The 21,062-nt window shown below is 45.5% G+C and overlaps 1 protein-coding gene across 7 annotated transcripts in view; it reads left to right on the forward strand.

Moving 5' to 3' along the window:
• LOC100648397 (ankyrin repeat domain-containing protein SOWAHB) overlaps positions 1 to 21,062 on the forward strand; it is a 117,154-nt gene that overhangs the window by 90,082 nt on the left and 6,010 nt on the right. For all 7 annotated transcript variants that reach the window (XR_007224761.1, XR_007224762.1, XM_048407582.1 and 4 more), the window contains 4 exons: positions 11,093 to 11,191; positions 11,689 to 11,694; positions 18,912 to 18,984; positions 19,331 to 19,423. Coding sequence is in view for 5 of the 7 variants with exons in the window: in XM_048407582.1 (XP_048263539.1) it covers positions 11,093 to 11,191; positions 11,689 to 11,694; positions 18,912 to 18,984; positions 19,331 to 19,423 (271 nt within the window). In the remaining 2 variants the exon portion in view is untranslated. The remainder of the gene's footprint in view (positions 1 to 11,092; positions 11,192 to 11,688; positions 11,695 to 18,911; positions 18,985 to 19,330; positions 19,424 to 21,062) is intronic.

Here is a 21,062-nt window from a genome sequence, read left to right on the forward strand (position 1 = left end):
CTCTCCGAGGAAACCGTGTCCTTTTGTTGTATCCGTCTATGAAATATATTGGTGGTTGGCCCGACGTCCGACACGAGGGAACGATTCAATATCATTCCGACGCGCTGGATCTCCCGGTGTATTTTTCCGGGATCGCGTCGCCTCTAGATCATCGACCACGCCGCGTACTGGGAAATAGAAATATATACGAGCACCGGGAACGAAACAAAGGCCTGGCTTTTGCACGAGAATCCGTGGACACGCGAAATCATTTTTATCGGCCCGTCAAGTGATGGCCGGAGGAGCTTGCTCACAGGGATGATGCATGGTCAGCATAGTGTAACATATGTCTGAGAGAGCCGATCGTACTTTACGCGAATGAAGCATAGGTTTCTAGTCGAATACTTAAATTAATAATTGATCATTCTGCTGATAGGGTGCTAATGTTGCAAACATTGAAAATTTCCATAAGTCCGTTTCACGATGTTAATGGATCGTATTTACACCGAGTCCATAAAAAATGACTTGTTCATCCCATTTACTACCACGATCTCGATCCACTTCTTAAACGAAACCCGATCGGTCCCCTGATTTGTTTGCTTGTCACGAATCGCATATTCAATATCCATTTTACGAACATGGCAAATTACCGATTCCACGGAAAACGACGTCGTAGATCATTGGAGCCGGGCGAACGCCAGGCATAATTCGGTTCTTCTACGAGGTCTACGCGTCGTTCGATCCTCTGTCCAGGATCCAGCTAATTTCCAGCATTTGCATGCCGATACAAGGATAGGACGTCGGTGGCAGGCGGCAGTTTCAGTTTCGCCACGCCAATCCAATCATGTAAATCGGGGGTAGCATTATTAGTGGCGGCAATCGAACTCACTCTCCTAGGCCAATAGGAGGTGTGGTGTCGCGGAGGTAGAGGCAGGGCCCGATCCGAAACGAAGGGAGCACCGGCCGTCCAACTAATCCTGGGTTTACCTAATCGCTTACTCCCTTCCTCCTTCGTCTGTGCGCGATTCCGCTCGTTCGCAAAGCGGCTTACCCTTGCACCACAACCCCGTGAAACTCTCGTCGAGACACTAGAGAAATTCCGCATCTGCGATCGAGCAACGTTCGATTTTCCTCGATCGTTGACCTCCTCTTCAAGTACCGTAGCCAACGGCTTTTTCAAGCTTGGCATTCGTTCGTGAACAAGTATTTTCGCCAAATCTACACGTTTCGAATAAATCGCCATCTTCGCTGTTCCGAGTTTGATTAATAACGTACCACCTTACTTGGCATCGGCTGAGGAATTCGTGAAGGACGATTGATCGTCGCGCGATGCGTCTTCCTTAACGTCGACGATTCCTGTTGGTGACAACACGAGCTAAGATGCTTTAAAGGAAACGTTTCGACGCGAAAGTGAATCGGGCCAAAATTAGACAACTACGATCGATGTTCTCGAGGTTCAAGCTGGTTTTTAAATATTGGTGTTGCTTCACCACTTTATGGACAAACGACCAACGACCGCTATTCTTAAAGAAGTTGTCAAGTACGTTCATAAATATTGTTCAATTGCGCGATAATAATTTCTGTTACACCAACTTATCGTTAATGCATTTTCCGTCATGAATGTGGCAATACTATCTCGAAGATATACCTATACCTATACGATGATTTCAACTTCGTTTATCGAAAGCTTGCTAATCGAGAGCAATTCTAAAGAGAGACTGGTTCGCTTTCAAGTGCAGCACTCTGTATCGAGGATTTCCACTGCTATCGCGTCGCTTGATATTCGATCTGATCGCGGCCGGTTATCTGTCATCCAGCAGACGCGTGGTCGATGAAAGTACAAAGCGATTCGTTTGAAAAAACCCAACTATATTTCCCGGACCTGATAAAAAAACCGATCAAAAATAGATTCACTGAACTTCGACGCGATAACAACGACGTCGTACGTTTACACGGAACACAAAACAGTGGAAGAAAAAGAATTTCTCTACCGAGGGAATTAACGAGGGAAACGAAGGGAAACGATGGGACTGAAGGGAAATATAATCAGCACGCGGCCGATAATTCCTGACAGCGAAAGAGGTGGAGCGGTGGCCGATCGAACGAAAACGTAAGCCGCGTAATCCCCTGTGAAATACCGCGCTGGATCCGAGAACTTTGCCGTACGCCCGAGGACATCGGGGACATCGATTATTCGCGGCAAACCGCTCGCGTTAATCGTTTAAACTCCGCTCGAAGAGGACGTACGCGGCGATCGTACCTCCGCCAGGTACGCGCCACGTTATCCAGCAAACCACTAGACACCAGGATTCGCTGCGGATATCGATACTCGTCCTAGAAGAATCTCGGCTCGTTGCCAGACTATCAGGTTCTATTTCCTGTGGAACTCGATTGGAGATTAACAACACGGCCTGGTGTAATCGATGGTTTTTAATGTCAGTGATAAGGCTAATAGTTAGTTACTTATGTTACTTAAGTTACTTTTCGTTTAGTAGTATCGTAATATATGTTTGGATTAAATTGTATAGCTCTGGTTTAAAGAATAGATATTAGTTCGAATAGAGAATATCATGCGAGTCGATCTTGTTAAAAAAATTGTTAAAAATTTTCTGAATTTTGAGCCTGCTATTCTCCTCCTACCTCATATAGGTGGGATGATTCGAAATGGATGTTACATTTCAATAAATTGTTACTTGCATCCTTAATGTTTATCAGCTCGATCAGTTAGGAATATAGTAGATGGTAAAGGCCTAGAAACAGGTTGTTGCTGACACCGCAAATAGGTCAGCCAGTATCCAGAACAGCGAGCATCTTCCTGCGACAAACAGTACCGATCCTCGACTTCCGGTCTCCCACGGTTGCACGTGTAAGACACTCCGCAATTTCCATATTTGCTCTCTAGTCATCCATTTGGCGAAATCGTTGCCGGTCGATGCTCGTCGAAGCGAGTCAACGTTTTCAAGTTAATGGACGCGGCTGATGGCGATACCTTGTCGCGTCGCGGCTCAAAGAAGCCACCTGCGACACACCGAGGACACTGCCAAGCAACGATTTCTACCTGCAATTGTGTTTCTCCTTATACGCTTGCTTAATTGCGTAACGGATGTTGATAGCTTTTTTTGGCCGGTGGTCGAGTCAATTTCCTCTACCAATTAGTTAAGACTTACTCGACAGCTTTTTCTGATATTTTTCAGAATGATATAACTTTCCCTTCCCCAATTTCCAGAAGATGATCGTTTATTCCTTGGGAGGACTGTGAACAATGTTGAGAAATTACAAAATGAACTTAGATATTTTGCAATTATTCCTCTGGAACTGTCATATGTATAACTGGATTAAGAACTTTGCATTTCTTTCTCATTCTTTAAAACGTTGATACTTCGAGCATAATCGTTAAAGTAAAGCGAAATTGGGACGCCAAGATCGATGGATAAATCATCCAAACTAGGCTAAGTGCGTTGTTCTTAGGATTGAATATTATAGCGAGAATAATAGCAAGAAGCAGTATCGCGTTATCTTGACCGGCGATCGATGGGGGGATTAAAGAGTCGGGAGCGGGATAAAAATCTCATAGTGCAGTCACAGCTCGTTTGAGCGGATGCCTCAAGTGATTTCGGTTACACCTCGTTTGCACGATCCGGCGTTGTACGGCTCTTATTATTTCCTTGATCTAGGAAGCAGTGTTTCAATCGCGCCGACGGATTGAAATTGCAGGCTCGATGGCGCTGGATAACATTGTGATCGCGATGTAAAAGAGAACGCTGGTATCGGTCCGGAGTGGCCAGCGGGAGCTGTTGAACAATCGAGTGTCCCATTTTCAGCAATCAGTGCGTATCGTTCCTTCGGTCCGAGGTGAACGGTTTGCCAGAAGCTGTTGCGGATGTTGTTGAAAACATTTCATAATATGTATCTAGTTACGTTCGAATTGTTACTACAGATTGTTCTAATATCGTCTAATTGGTAACCAAGTCATAAGGAATGATGTATGATCATTTTCATGAATATCTACTGATATATATGTAAGAAATTCCTTGATAATCTTTGTATACGATTTCTTTTATTCGTTACAATACAATAGCTATATCGATCATAATAGATGAACGTTATTCGATCTTCGTAAAAATGTATGTATCTTAAACTATATTTGTCTACAACGCATTCAGACTGGTTACATTGCCTACTATTGTTCGTCGTTTGAACCGAAGCCGAGATCGCTGCCATTTCGAATGCTTTTGATAACGAATATTAGCTTCAAAGTTATTAATCATTCGTATGCATGCAAGATATCGATTGAATCGGACAGCAGCGTAAACACCTAGAGCTAAACGGCGTTAAATATCACCCTAGCTCGTCAGAATATATCCAGATACGAGCGAAATGCGGAGATTTCTCAGATATATGAACGGACAAAAGTGAATTTCCTTTTTTCTGCATCTGCTCCATGAATCTACATAGCTACGGATTGTGGCCTGGGTCGTGTTTACTTGGCGTGCAGCTGGAATTACGAGTGAAAAGAACGGTCTAACAAGAAGGGGCCGAATAAATCATAAAGCACAGCTCTTCCGCGCTATGCTAATGACACCTCCTGCATCCTGTATATCCTTGGCGCGGGCCGCGAAAGTTCCTAGTGGCACGCCACGCGGCGTTTGTTCTTCTTTTTACGGGACTGCCGGCAACACACCTCCTTGACGCAATTGCAGGAAATAAAACACTCTTACCCGGACGTTTCCCCCGCATTCACCGAGCGAACAACAGCCACGAGAGGACCGCGACGCAACAACACCCGTACTCGGCCGTGTAACGAGCACCTCGGTGCGAGGAAGAAATATCGTCCCCCAGTCCGTTTTTCTTCAATCTTGCCAAATATACAGCGCCGATTAATCGTGTCGGTGCTCCTTTCGCTTACGGCTTATACGATCCTGTTGTTTTATGGTCATGATCCTTAGACTAGTAAAAAAATTAATTACAATATTCCTTATATCGCATTATTTCTTAATTTCTTTCGCTACAGTTAACTAAATTAACTTTACTCTTTGCTACGATACGTTTTAATCGTCTAAAAAATACAACGAATCTCTTGTAACAATTAAATAGCTTTAAACTGACTTGCATCACTGTCTCAGCCTGTGGTATCATACAACTTTGTTGTCGAGGTATAGGAATAGTTCTGTGTATTGTCCGCGCTTCTCATCCGCGATCAGTCGATTCAGACAGCTTCGACACTGGCGTCAATGCGGCGAGTTCCGTCGTAGAAAGGGGAATTCGTGACTAATAGATCCGATCGAAGCTCTAGCCGATACACAGCGGGCATAGACGCAACGAGGCTGATCAACAGGCGAGGACACGCGCCATCGAGCACGCGCCGATAGATCTGACATCTCGACGCCCGACGCCGTACACGTGACCGGAGGCTCGTTACCTCTCCTCTCCTTTCCTTCTTTCTTCCTTCCTCATCCGCCGGCGACTCCGTTCCTTCCTCCACCTTCCCATCGGAAGACACGCGCCCGACGTCTCCCTCGATTTCCCGGAATCGACTTTCGAGAGATCGAATCGCCGCCAGGATCGGGACGACCCACCGCGAGCGGCCACGAGTTCGAGGAGAGGTTCGGTCGCCGAACCGGCTTCCTGCCCCCGCTCGAATCTCGATGTCGAGATGAACGCCGCAGTTAAGAACCGTCCTCGCTTCGCCGGAATCTGTTTACCCTGCCCGATTCCGGGGAAACAAAGACATCTCTGCGAGCCGATTATTCGCGGCAAAGCCTGTTAAACCGCAGCTCAGATCCCTTTTCTACTTCGTCAATTTGTATCTTGATCGGTTGCGATCTACTATATGCGTTATGTATCCTGATACGTGCCCGATATTTCTCTGAAAGGTCTTGGAACAGAGCCGAAGATGTTCGCAGAAACGGTTGTCCTAAGCGATGTTGCTTCAGATATGCAGATATTTTTGCATTTTGATAATTCTTTTTATGGACGGGATTTATATCGTCGAACTGTTCTCTCGGTAACTTCGTATGGATCCTCGTGATCTTACACGAAGCGCTATAAAATTATCTATGAACAAATATTATAGATGTATCTTTGATGAATACATTTGGATGGAGATATTTTTTCTTCCAATCCAATTACACGAATCTTCAGAAACCAGAAACGAAAACGCTCTTCTTCTTATAATTGCGACATCGTTTGCCTGTTGCAAAGTCTCGCATTCGACTGTCACGAGCGAAGAATTTGGGCTTCCGAGTATCATCTTGATATGGAAGTCTTCGATCGCAGCGATTGTAGCGGTTTAATCAACGCGCCTCGAATTGACGTAGTTGGACTTGGAGAAGGTCGCGGGTACGAGGCGCGACGGAGGCAAAAATTTGGGCCGGGATCGGGCGCGGATTTTAAGGAGAGTCCGCATACCAGGCAGCGACAGAGTCCCACGGGAGCAAAAGGGAGGAAAGGGCCACGCTGAGGAGACGGCCACTAAATATTGTGTTCGCGCAGAGAATACAGCTCTCGGGACACGTGTAAGCGGGGCCGCGGGATTCCGTATGAGCAGATCGGCCCGCCGATTATACGCTAATTCAACGCAAATTCCTTCCCGGAGATATCTGTATCGCTCGCATACATCAGAGCCCGCGGTAGCTGGCTGCCGTTGTTGCTGCTGCTGCTGCTGCTGCTGCACAGGCCTTCTCCGTGCCGCTCACCGTGCCTTCGAGCGTCCGCAGTCTCCGGTTAGCTTAATCAGTACCCACGAGGAGACAACTATATACCCACGGCTACATAGTTTTCGTGCACATGTGGTGTACACACATCGACCGTGGGTACACCAGGGACCCACGAAAACCGGCGACTCTGTCGTGCCGCTACCAGTGCAACCGATCAGCCAGCGGAAACCGCCGGGATGTACTAATTAATCCAGACGGAGATTTGATTATGATATCGACAAAGGATGTCCGGAACTATTCGTCGAGACGGTGTTTGGACTCTTGCGAATCGAACGTCCGATCAGAATGCTTTCGCAAAGATCAGAGGGATTAAGAGGCTGGCTAGTATTACGTGTCAGATGCACAAATTCAAATTCAATTGATATTAACTACTGTATACTATGTTCAAAATCGATCTACCACTAATGGCCATCGACGAGCTTCTCCCATCATCGTGATTCAATCTCGAGACTATTCCCATCTCTAACAACTGACCCTTAACACTCAGTCTACCGAAACGACATACGAAACGTCCCCTACAATTAACAACGCATTAATCCCGTCATTAATCCGGCAAACAAAGCTACATAAGGCAAAAACGTGGCACGAGCTGGCGGAAGATGATGGAACAAAGGGGAGCGCAAATCGCTTGCCAGACCTAGAAGAGAGGGTCGGAATCGACGGTGAACGTTCTCACGCATGACGAAGGCAGCCGGCCAAGGGATTTCCAAGTCAGGAATCGCCGGTAAAGAGCGCGAAGACGACGGCTACCGTGTATATAGGTATGGCGCGCGGTGGTCAACGAAGGTCCAGGGCAGAGGACCGAAGATATATCACGTTGTCGGCCGACATACCATTCTTTCGCGGCAGCCGACACAGTGTGTGCGCGTAGCATTCACAAATTAAGGAGCGCCAAAGTCCACGAGACGGCGTAGGTATGGCGCTATCGCGCTTCATAAAACTTCGTTAGCAGGCTGCAAGTAGACGGCCGACGCGGTATATACGCGCTCGTAGAGAAACGCGCGCTGATGGCCCCTCTCTCACGGCCGAGAGCTGCGGGGCTACCGTAAAAATTCATTTTGTTTCCCCGGCCGTGTAATTTCTCCCGGATTCTTGCATCTTTCGCGCCGGACCGTATTAGGCGGTACCGTGTTCGCCGCTGGTCCTCGCGTTTTCGCTTCTCCACCGCTGATCACGCTCGTCTGTCGTCTGGTTTGCGATCCTAATCTTGATTAGCACTCCACACGCTCCTTTATATTCCGTGTAAACGAGATTCATTGTGCCGTCTTCCTCGAATCTCTGTCGCTGTAGGCGATGTCGTGCGTTGTTCACGGGGTGGTTGAGTTTGTTACGTTAAGGGGATGCCGATATTTTGGTTTTCCTGTCGTTACTTGGTTATACGATATTCAGTGAAAGAGAACAGAGGAGATAACTATTACGAAGTGTTAATAATTCTTATCTTCGTGTTATTTACACCGGTGACTGTTAACTAATCCTTGGAATTGCATTTGACAATATATCGGTGAAAGCATAATTTTAGAAAACTCTTAGTATTTTCCTCTCACTGCAAGTACAAGGTACAAATACCTTGTACATTTCGATAACAAGATTCAATAACTCATAAAAATAACAACAGCGAATTAATAAAGCAGGTTCGCTTCCCTCCTCCTTGAACTTGAAAACTTCGAGATCATTTAAATTACACAGTGGTATCTTTCCTAAATCAATTCACGATTTAACGAATCAAAGCAAAGATTGTTCTCCGATATCCACCATACTGAGCAACAGCGTTTATCGTGCTGCTACGATTTCGATTTCGATCAGGGAATTCTTGGTCCTCGCGGTCGCTGGTTGAGCAACGGTATTGGCGCCACGTGCCTCTAATATCAAGCAGGAGGTCGTATATCCTCTCGGTGCGTTGCTCGTTAATTTGCCGTGGAGTCAGCGCATATAGGGCTAGTGGGCGCACAAGGTGCACCCCACACGTGGCTGCACGGACGACGCGGTCACCCACACGCTTTCACGAACAGACGTAGAGCATAGGGTAACGTTGGTCGTGGCAGCGCAACGGTGGCCACGTAAAGCCACACACACGGCCACATCGGGTAAATAGGCATACACGAAAGAGCGCGCGCGTGGTTCTCGTCATTAGGTACGTAGCCTCGTTAGGATGAGTTTTTCCGCCGCTAATGAGGTGGCCTGCAAGTTGTCTCTGGTACCGGTGCAGACGGTCCAGCCGCGGTAGTGGCTCTCTCCGTGTGGATCAGGTGGACGTCCGGCTTTCTATGACGGCAGCGTGCGAATCTGGAGACCCGGACACTATTTTTAATCTACCCCCGGGACGCGGACTTGACGGAATTAAAATACATGTCCCTGGGAGCACCGCGAACGCTTGCTTATATCCCCGACGCGGATCGTATATTTCTCTCTTAGCGAACCAGCCACCCTACGCTGGACCGCGCGGAATAATCCTGGTTCTTCCTGGTTGTTTTGCCAACGGACATCTTGTTTCTTTTTCTCTTTTTTTGCTTCTTCTCTTTCTCCCTTTATTTCAAATTTATTATATCCCTTACAGAAAAAAACTGCTGGAATCTGTTAAAAAAAATATAATTCCGAAGAAGCGCACAATACCACCGATTGTGAGTATTTCTGCAATAACTATTTGGACCCACTATTAGTTCCAGCACTAACTAGTCTCAGTAATTCACCAGCTGTAATTCATTACTGACTATTGATCAGTACTAAGCTCTCAGTAGTACAAGCACCAGAATCTAGTAATGCACTACTCAGAATCAGTACTATATCACCGGTCAATCGGTGATATCTGCAGGAGATGCTTTCAAAGCTTTCGTGTTTTCATTCATGGTAAATTTCTTTTAAAAGCGTATGGCGTCATCGATCATACGGATATTTTTATGTGAAAATCGCCGAAAACACTGCAGTCTAATTATTCGTGAAATAACTTTGTTATCTTCCGTACACGTTTTACGGAAACGCTAAATGCTTAGTGACCATCGACAGGGCCATGCGATCGTCGTGATACCGCGAGGTACCACGCGACAGCGACATTTAAGCGCGGTCGGACGAATGGCTCGCGCGTGTCTGCGCGTTTTTGCGAGACCTGCCCGCGGCCATTAAATTTACGAGCCGTCACGGCTAACTTGCAAAGAATAATAACGTATATGCTCGAAATAATCCGCTGGTCGGAATAACCCGCTATATGGAAATAGCCGGGCATTTGAACGGCTCGATGTCAAAGCAAGCCAGCCCGGATATAACTCAACGCTTAAACGAGACCGCGTTCGCTTCAACCGCTCGTAGACGCGTGCTGTTTTGGATTTAAAAACGCGCTCTTTACATTTTACTCGCGGGTTATTTCTAACTCTCTCGCTTTTTGTCCAGCGTGTCACTCATAGCGTAAACGGACGATTTAAACGAAATTTGCGAAAAACGTTCCCTCGACTTCTTGTTTCGGCCCTGAATTCCATCCCCGTAAATTCTCTGACCGTTCATACGGGATGATCCTCTTTCTAGTTAATTGAAAGACAATGTCGCCGATCGCTTCGCGGTTCACCATCTCTCCGTCTCATTTCACATATGCTGCGGTTCGTAAATGAGCGAGCCTCTCACAAGTCAAACTGATCGACTCCACTTGTCGACAATATCATAATTTCATTACGTAAGTACACGGTTAATACTCAATTGTCAAGGAATAAACGAGTTAGTTCCATAAGTTCGTTTTAGTCGCAAGGAAATGACAAATAACAATAAATTATTGTGCAAGAGCGGTCAGATATAAAAGATCCATCGATCGACGTCCTTTAGATTTTCCATCGAGCCATATCGTCGATCTGAATCGCAGCCAAGAATTCAGCGGTTCGTGCCAGTTCCGGTGGAGAATTTTTTCGCCTCGACATCCACGCGGAGTAATTCGAGCCCTGACGACGATTCTAGAGATGTTCGGGTCTTCGTGAGTCGAGTTTCGTCGCACCGTGTCCTTCCCTCTCTCGTGAGCTCGCGCCCGGTGATCGACTGCCCTCGAAGTGCTCCACCTCATTCTACTCTCGAGTGCTGTCCGACGTCGCCATTCATCCAGCTCGTTCCGGTCGACGTGGCCGGGAGCCGTTGCTTAATTCGCGAATATTTCACCGGGGCCCCGCGGGCTGAAAATACGCTACAGCTGGTCGCGTCGTGTCTACAACCGGGCCACCGTCGCGATTTTTCCGAAATATTCGCGACGTGGCCCGTAAATTTCCGTCGTTGGCGTATTTTTACGTTCACCCCATTTTACTTCTCCGCTGTCTCCCCTTTTCCTAATCGTTTTGTCTCGTTTCTCTGCAAGTATAATCCGTGCGTAGAGTTATTTTATTTCGCAGTATAAGTAGATCTATTATCTCATGTTGTTGATGATGTTGCAGACGGCGTTGCACTGGGCGGCCAAGCACGGCGACGAGAACATCGTGAAGCTGATCGCGGGTACCTACAAGGATTATATCAAGAGCGTCAATGAGACTTCGGTGAGTTCGATAACAAAACGTGGCTTGCGATCTTTAATTTTCTAAACGAAGAAAAATTCTATACGGATAAAATTTCTGATAGGTGTCTTAGATTTTACGTTTCTGTTGAAATAAATGACGCAAAGGTTTGATATAAATTTTGTCCCTAATGCGGTTCATCTCTAAGCTTCAGAGTTCATTTCAAATTCGTACAATGTCCTTCTCGCCCGTTTCATCGCGTCAGATGCTTAGATCAGATCATAAAGGCTCCCCGGCAGTATATCTTTTTTTAAGGTACATTATGCAAACGTGGGCGTATAAGGAGTCCGTATGGATTTTTTAGTACCGTATGGTGTCATCGCGAATAAACTTACGATCTATAGAATGCTATTCAATACTTATATACCTACAACTCAACAATTATTTTAAGTCTTATCGCATCTGCACCTTTGATGATCTATTGCTTCTAATCTTGTCTTCTTCTATTTTCGGATACTCTGTCAATCTGCGATCCACAGAACGGGGTAAGTCTTACTATCGACTTTTCGATTTTAATTCGTTGCGAACATTCCACATACCAAAATCTGATCGCTAAAACACGTAACAAGGATCAGCGCACGATGAAAAACGTCAAAGGAAAAGTAATAAACTTTCTCCATAACCTTCCGCAATTTAAATCCATCCACGTCTCTCACCACCTGCCGCGAGTGTCTCGAGCAGCGCGTGGCGCAAATAATAACGACGAACGGGGAGGTAAAAAGAACGAGATCGATAAAGAGAAAAGCGAGGCAAGGCTGGCTGAGAATAAATCGCGAGCAGAGTATCGCTCTGGAATCTACCGTGATCTGTAAGTGGCCGGCGTGCGAAAGGAGCGTAGGACGCGCATTTAAGCTGGTTGCGAGCGCCGCGTGTCTCTTCGTGCCGGCAGAAAGGCGCAGAGTTTGTCCCCGTGGCAGAAAGGAAGGAAAGAGAGGGAAAGGTAGGCGCAGCGCACAGAGAGAAGACTGCAGATAGGATCGGATGTGTGTGGTCCGCCGCTTTGCTCTTTATAAGACTTATATAAGGTGGAGCGCCCTTCGCGGGGCAAAGAAGGAGGGCAGAAAAGAGACGAACCTACGGAGAAAACGAGAGAAAGAACGAGAAAGAAGAGAGAAGGTTGCTCGTTAGCGGCTCGCGACAAACACCGCTGAACTACCGCACACGTTCTAGTTAAACAGACCGATGAAGATAGAAATATGTAACAACTATGTACAGCGAAAAAGATGTAATGAAATTCATCGAAATTCAATTTAGAGGTAATGGAAGGCTTTAGATCGACTAGAATATTTTACAGGTTTATCGCAAGGAAACGGTTACGTGCTGCACAAGGTTCTTCCCGTTCCCTCTCTCCTCTCCCTCTTCACGAAGAGCCTCAATTAAGCCGATTAGCGGCGTAATGGTTGCAGATCGCATCTAATCGCGATCATATTCGTTCGACAATGAATCTTTCGAAGTTCCGTAGCACGTTCGCGCATCCGCCTGCTTGTTACTTGATACGCTCGTTTATTTTCCCGTCATCGAATCCCGTGTTTCTCGTTTCGGAATTTTACAAAATTCCTTAGAGCTTGCAAATTAAAGAAATTATTTTAAGTCCATAGATAGTCTCGTATGAATAATTGATAGCACCGATAGAAAAATGCTGGAGACGATATAGACTTTTGCAATAGAATTTGAAAGAAATCAAAGATTTTGTAACCTGTATCAATTTTCCTGCGGACCTCTCAATAGCGATAGACGACGGGAGAAACAGAGGGAGAATCCTTGGAAAGTAGGTTCGATTCTTTTAAAACACCAGCCGTGTCCGTCGAAGTACGCCAAAATCTCTGTTTTCAAGGATTAGTGCTCGATTTAATAAATACGCGTGTATTCGTGTAGGTACCAACAACGTCGGCCCAGGCTAATCCACTCCGGAATGAATCCATTCTCTATCCGGCCAGCTCTTTTTTCCTTCCAGCAGCGGCTTTAGCGGCAGACGGTGAATCGTGTCGCACGGCGTAATCTGTCACAGCCACCACTCTCGCCGTAGTTTTCTGCGGCTTATCCCAGCGGCCGCCTCGCCCGCTTAATGCTCTGGCAAATGAAAAAGAGGGAAAACCGTGGGGAACCGACGACGAGTCTCTCCGGCCGCCTCCCTGCACTCTTAAGTCGCGTATCTTTCTCGTCGCGATTTCGCGCTGTGTAATATCCTACCCATCTTCTGCTCTAACTGTTTCGAATCAAAGCAACTGTGCTTCTTCGTCGTTTCAGTGTAACAGGAATTTTCTATTTCTCTTAGAGAGATTGGAGCAGAGTGATTGCTACGAGGAACTTTGGTTGAGATGAAAGTAAATGAAGTTAAATTTTAATAAACTTCGAAGGTGTCTATTCGAAACAAAGACACGTAAACTTCTCTGTTTGGAGATTTAAACACTCATCGTCTAAACTCTGAAGTAATCCTACATTTCTTAGATTTATGTTCCAACGACTTCGTACTACAATTAATAATTCAAAGGATCAAAAGTCTTAATTCCTTCCTCAGCTGATCGGTTTTTGGCACAGTATCTTATCTGGTGACGTATATATCGGGCGAAATTCGTGGAGACATTTCTTTTCGCGATTGACCGAACGTCGAACGTTAGACGTTACCGGCGATCTTACGTGGCGCACGGCGGATCGGAGTCACGAGCGTAATCTGTCACCGGTACCGCTTCCAGCGCAGTTTTCTACGGCTTATCGCGGCATCGGCTCGCATTTAATCCCCGCAAAAAACGGTGCCCGTTCCCCACGGGGACCGTAAGCCGCCCGTGTGGCGCCTGTATCCTTGCAGGCGTACGACAGACAACGACAATGGCGATCCCACTGGTAGACCTTCGAGACACCGGCGGAATCTGTCGCGTACACCGGGTGACCCATTTCGAACGCATCCTGTAGAACCCCGAAATCGAAGATCATATAGAGGAGCAGACTACTTTTGTTAATGAAAGCTGACGCAGAGAAATCTTAATGATAAATGTCGTCGTGAGTGACTAGGTTTGATCATCCAAATGCACGCGAATCTTTTTTCTATTTTTAGTAATCTTGAACACTAGATAAAAAGGCATATACTTGTTTGAGTGTTATTGATGAACCTCGTGGTCTCAGGGATTATTTAGTAGTAAATCTATATCGAATTTTATTAATAAAAGTATGAAAATCTTACAATTGAAAAAGCATCGTTGCGTCAGTTGCCGATTTATCCAGCTCTACACCACAATCATGTTAACTCAGCCACTACTGACTGAAGTCCGTGAAGGGATCTTTAAGAAATCATCCGTCGATGTTTGCGACCGTGTAACATTTTCCCTACAAATTAAGTCAGGAAAGCCAAGAAGTCGAGGACTGGAGAATGGAGCTACCTGAGAGACTACCAGCCGGCGAGAGCGGAAAGGCGAAGAAAAAAGGTGGGATCCGCGTTATAGGAACCAATATTCGAGGGTGTCGAAATACAAAATGTCGGAATCTCGGCCGTCAAGGGCGGGCCGTTATGATTTAGCTGCTCGTAAAGGCGGCTCGATGTAGGAAAATATTAAAATTGAAAATCCTCAACGGTGATATACGCGTGCGTGATATTGGTGGCCGGCAGCTGTCCCGTTCCCGAAGATTGTCGCTGAAGAAGGACGGCGACACTCTGCCTAGCGCAAGAGGACGCGTAGACACACGAGTCCAGGAACGCGAAGAGAAATCTTTTGGAGTAACCGAGACAAGACGAGAGGGTTGGAAAGCGAAGGTGGAGATCGTGGGGGAGAAAACGGGCCTGGTGACGACGCGATATTGTCTCGAGGCTCGGTGACTCCGCGTGTCGGGACAATGCTACTTTAAAATATCGTCGAAAGTATAAAGAGGAGAAGGAAGGGTGAGCCACGGTGCGCGTATACGCGAACGAACGAAATAGAAAAGGGTGAGAGAGTGAGCATGCGTGAAGGCAGAGGGTGTCGTGCCACTTGTCGCGAGGACACACGTGTCGCACGCTATTGGAGTCGGGGAAAAAGGGTGACTCCAACGAGTTACCCCATACGTGCCATTTTCTATTCCTGGCGTCGTTGTAACGCGCGGCCTTTCGCCCACCTATACGCGGGGACTTTAAAGTGAAATAAATTAGAGCCGGCGCCCACCGAATAACTCTCTGCCTCTCTCTTTTTCTCCCTCGTCCAGCCGGCTTCGACCCCTTTCGAAAACCTCTGCACCCCCGAGGGTTGCAGCTCTCGCCTCGAAAACGACGTTCGCCTATGATCGCGGTTTCGACGCATTTGTCACTGCGTTTATTGCGGAATGCGATATTGAGAGAGATATAGTGTATATACAGGGAGGCTGTTTATGGTGGCGCGTTCGGGAGTCGATTCAATTTTTTAGTCGTCTCGTTCAGCTTGTAACTTGAAAACATCGCTCCTCGCGTTGTCGACGTTGCAACTGGTGTTCGCTTTATCGAATGGTTCGAACGAAGTTTTCGCAGTTTATTTTAACTGCTGACTGTGTATGGGCGCAGAGTGGTTTATACGGGTTTTTCAAATAGTCTGAAATCGTTGCTGGATATTAGTCGCAGCTCTATTTTAGTGGAAAATCTTGGAAATTTAAACGACGCGAAATTGGACGATGACAATTTAAATCTTGTTTGGAAGTTATACGAGAGGCTGTGCGTATAGAGATCCGTTGCATCGTCTATGCAATTCTTACGGATCGTCCGCGTTTTCACTTCCACCGGATAATGACCGGTGCACGCACACAATTACGCGCAATTTGTCGCACTTATCGAAGCGTATATCGTGAACGGCCGGTACGTGCTCGTAGCTCGCTTTCGTGAGTACCGGTTCACCGAGACACCGTCGCGAGTTTGCACTTTGCATACGATATTTCAAGGTCGCGCAATTTTTATCCCCGCCACGACTGACGCGATCGATCTTTCTTCCACCGATGAGAAATTCTTTCAACCTGTACCTCGTCCGCGTGACATGTTTTGCTTTACCCAAATTGTGATTAAGCCCCTCTTTTATAATAATCGTTGCGTTCCAATAGCTATAAGACTATAAAGCTGAAAGTGTCACGGTTATTTTCTGTCCGTGATTCTAGCCGTAATAACGTTGCAGCACCAATCACACTACTTGTACTTATTTTTCTTTCATGACTCGATTTATCCAACTATACATATATATCACTCCGTCTCAATGACTCCGTTACTAGATTTTGCAATATAGCCATCATTAAGATCGTCAGACGATACAAAATCGTCGATTAACTTCAATATCCATAGGGATCTGCTGCGATTCTCCAATTTTTATATTTCATTCATTTGCTCCCACAGTAACAAATGAAACAGATTTGTAATATTTTAAGAGGATATTCGACGTAACATCAGAATAAACCCGATATATTTTAATGTCGGAAAAACACAGTTGAGTAAAACATGATCGAGCAACGCAAAGAAAAGGGAAAACTTTAACTTTCTTCAATTTCGAGGTAGATAGGACATCTTAACTAAAGAAGACAGCATAGAAACAAGGTTGGCGCACAAGGTTTAAGATGCTGGGCGATTTTGGTCAGACCGAAAGTTGCCTCCAATGTACATCCACCTTCCCATTTTCCTCGCAGGTACTTTCTCGGTTCGGGGCCACGCAGTCCGCCTGCTAAATTATTCAAAAGATTGGAATCTTAAGGGCGAGCTACTGAATTATTAATTTATAGGCGTTATTGGGTGCGTGTGCGGCTATCTCGATACCGGCACGCATTAGTCAAACGGGTTATGGCGATCGGGCCAGTCGGCTACGCGTCGATCTTCGAGCTGGTATTGTTAATATCTTTGTAAAGGCGAAGAAGCGGATCAAAAGTGGCAGCTGTTTCCTGCGCGACCGTGGAAAAGCGGTCCCTCTTTCACCTGCCGCCCTCCGCGCGATACTAATTGCCAGATAACGTCCCTCCGATGTTTCATCCACCGCGACACAATTTCGTGTACCATCGATTCCGCGCTACGCGCCATTTCACGCGCGTACACTGTCGCCCGTGAGTGTTCCGGTGTTTTCAGTCTAGCGAAAATATTTCACATACGTTTCGAATGAAACCCTTTAATCTGATTTTCTCCTTTGATCTTATCCCAGAGACAACCGTATACAATTAATGGATATCAGCGAACATTAAACAGCAGTTCATAATACTGTTACACGATACGTATTAGCTTAACTTTTGGAAATGGTTATTAAACAATTTTAATTTTCATGCGAGTAAATCGAAATCATATTTCTATAATGTATTCGTTGTTACTGTTATTTTGCGCATATAACATGCAAAATTGCGCCAGGTGTCCGAATACTTGTGGACTGTAGCATACGCGTACTCCTTTTATTCCCGTTGCACCTTTTCTCCGCGCGTTATGTCGCGTCGCGACGCACGAGGGTGCGAAAGACGTTTATTCGGTATCGTTTGCATCGTAATTGGCTGTCGCGCGTGTATCGGGATATGGTGATACTGTCGTAGAGCAGGGACATGGAAGAACATGTTATTAGAGCACGATGAGGGATTACATTGTCATGGGACGAGTGGTATAATTCTTGTGACGGACGCTATAGTCGCTTTTGTTCCACCTTTCCTTTCATTCCCTGTTCGATGATAATGAGATGCGTATTGTGGTAGGTTGGGGTTAATCGCTGGTGTTTACCGTTCTTTTATAGCGATCCAAGTTACGAAGTAACATAGCAACCATGATAAGAAACTTGGTAGGTATTCGCAGTGTCTATAGTAATTTCACCACTCGAGTTTTTTAGTCATCTTCTGAATTGTCGGTTTGAAGGTTGAAAATACATTAATGGTTCAATTATGCATGCTACCAGGTAACTATATTTTTCTATACTACGACGGTAGACTGGATCGTTTATATTCAAACCGAACCTTCTACCACCTCTTGGCTTTCAAGAAATTCGAAAAAATTCTAGAATACTTGTCAACGTCTGTATTAAATTATTTATTAATTCATTTAGTCAAATGTGCGAAACTTTTTCCAACCAAGATAAAAATTCTTCCCGGAAAGATTTAAAGGTGAAACGTCGTTTTATTTTTATGGAGAACTAAAGAAATTGAAGACAACCGTCACGTTCTACCCTGATCTTCGAAGACAACCCCATCGCAAAGGAAAACTCGTACAGGGGGACGTATTCTGTGAACGATTATCGGACGATGTTGCGAGATAACGGTGAATTCGTTGAAACCGCAGAGAGCAGCGGCGAGATCCACGCCAAACAGCCGGATGAAAGTCGGAAAGTTCATGCGTATGCCAATCTGTCTGTCGCACGCAAGGTTCGTTTTCCCGGCATCGCGTTTCAATCTCCTCGTTCGTGCACGCACGCGGCACGGCACGGAGATAATATTGTTGCGTCGCGGAAACGCGAATTCGCACGCTCCGAATGATATTCATAATACGACGCCATTAATTCCTCATTGTCTCCGCGTTCCTTCGCCCCTCCATCTTGACTTTACCTCATTTTTTTCTCCATCGTCATCCTCCCATCGCGTTCTCGATGGCGAGAAAATAGCCGCGCCGCGATAACGCATCAATGGAAGAGCCGTTTTCCCGTAGTTCGTTGCGTGCGCTCGAGTTTTTCTCTCGCAAAGAAGTAAAAACTGGATCCTCGTTACGTGATTCTGGTTATGTGGAAAATGTTGCTGGTTAATCGTAGCTTGACTCGTAATTCGACTCTTGCAGGGATACACGCCGTTGCACATCGCGATGCAGTTCGGTCACGAGAATATCTTCAATCTGTTGGTTCAGGTGTACGGTGAGTTCTTATTGTTGAGAATCGCGGATTAACGCTTTCTATTGACACATATGTCGTGTAGTTTTTTTAATTACTTATGTAATTAAGCGTAAGCGACACTGCTGACATAACCGAAGCATCTTTGCGCTTGTGTGTGAACGAAACGATTGCCGCACTTGGTACAAAAAAATTGACGATAAATGTACAAGAACTAAATGCGTTATGCGTTAGAAAGCTATCGCTACGATAGCAGTCCTAGGAAAACAAATCATTCTATAATAAATGCAGTGCTCTTGACCGATGCGTATAAGAATCGTACGGTTTTCACGATTATCTCTTCCATTTTGTTTTCACACGATATTTACAGGTGCGAACCAAGAGGTACGCGACTACAGCGGAAAGAAGGCCAGACAATACTTGGTCTCCCAGGAGGCCGCTGTCAGTCAGGACACCTTCCGCAGTAAGTACCGCGCTCCTTTGAAGCAAAGAAATTCAAAGCGATGCAAAGGAAAGAAAAAAAGGGACAGCAGCAAGATGGAGCAAAAAGAAAAGAATAAATAGAATTTATTATCCGCGTAAAAGCGCAATAATTGACTCGTAAATGCGAACACTATCAAGGCGAACGATCGAGTGATGTTATCGGCGGGCACCGTAAATGAGACGCGTCAGAGTTTCATAATATTCGCGCAAGGGAAGCTCGTAACGTTTACGCAAATCACCGAGTAAATTACCTCCCCGTCCGTGTGCTTTTATAGTCGCCTTTTTTTCTTTTTTATTCTCCGCCGTTTTTATTCTTTTCCTTTTATTCACCATTGAAACCCGAGAGAATGATCATCGTCGTCGATCTCTTTCCTTTCCGTTGCGGTTATCGCGCTAACATCGGTGGTCTATTAATTTCGCGTTAATCGCGAGCCTGAGAAAACGCATCGGACGAGAGGGACGCGGTGCCGCGCCGTTTCAATGCTACGAGCAGATACCATTGTCGCCCGAACGAGAAGCGATTAAAGTTACGCAACATTAAGAGGCAAACACTCGAATCCAGTGGGGAAAGTATCCCCTCTAACGAGGATTCCCCTGCTCGCTTCGATTGTATTTTAAACAGTGCCCGCGTTTCTGTCGATTCGATTAAATCCTTCTCGCTATAGAAATCGTTTGAACCATAGCGTATGTTACGGGCTAAAGGTATCTCGATTATGCGAATATTATTACAATAGAGTATGGCTTGTATTAGATTCGAGAAATTTATCTAATCCGAGTTAATCCAGCTATTTGACGAATTGGAATAAATTTTAACGAAGAGTTCTGCACTTATACTTTTGGCCTGTAATGTTCGTAAAAATTGATACGTAATTTAAGACACGCGAGTATTCTCTTTAAGGGAACGTAAATAATCTAGAATTTAGTTTTACGTATGTCATTACAAACTGTAATTTACAAGAAGGAAATTTTCCTTGGAAGGATGTTTATAATTTAATACCTTTCAATTATTTCCTCAAGCTGTAACTTGATTCGTATAATCCGTGACAATTCGCGATTTTATTTAAGTAAATATCGTACGAAAGAAGAAATACAACGTAATAAAATACGGATGCTCAATCGTCGCGATAGAGCAATTACAGGTTTCCGCACCAGGTACACCGCAGTTTACATTGCTTTCATGCGCTTGGTTCTGGTTCGGCCTTGGTTTTCTAAGCCTTCTATTTTCACTATCAGCTTTCTTTTGATCGCGCGCATGTCCGTCTCGAGGAATTCGCCTGCCGTGTCTCGGCGACGTTTGCTTCCTAGTTTCCATACTCTTTCCAAGGGAGCATGCGAGTAATCTACATGAGGCATTAACTAGTTTGCATCGACCATACACCTTGTTCTTCCTCCTTCTTTATTACAAACAATTAAATTTCTACTTTGTTCTCTGTCTATCCGTATAAATCTTGCTCGAACGAGGATATTTACACAGACATACACGCGCATACGTTTGCTCTATACTTGGTAGAATTCTGTCCTTTCCTCCTAATAAACTCATTTCTCTAATCATTTAACAAATTCATCCTTCTCGTAGTAACAGAGTTCATCGAGACAAAGAATATTGCACAATGACGATC

Source organism: Bombus terrestris, chromosome 7 (assembly GCF_910591885.1).
Source record: "Bombus terrestris chromosome 7, iyBomTerr1.2, whole genome shotgun sequence".
Taxonomy (NCBI): domain Eukaryota; kingdom Metazoa; phylum Arthropoda; class Insecta; order Hymenoptera; family Apidae; genus Bombus; species Bombus terrestris.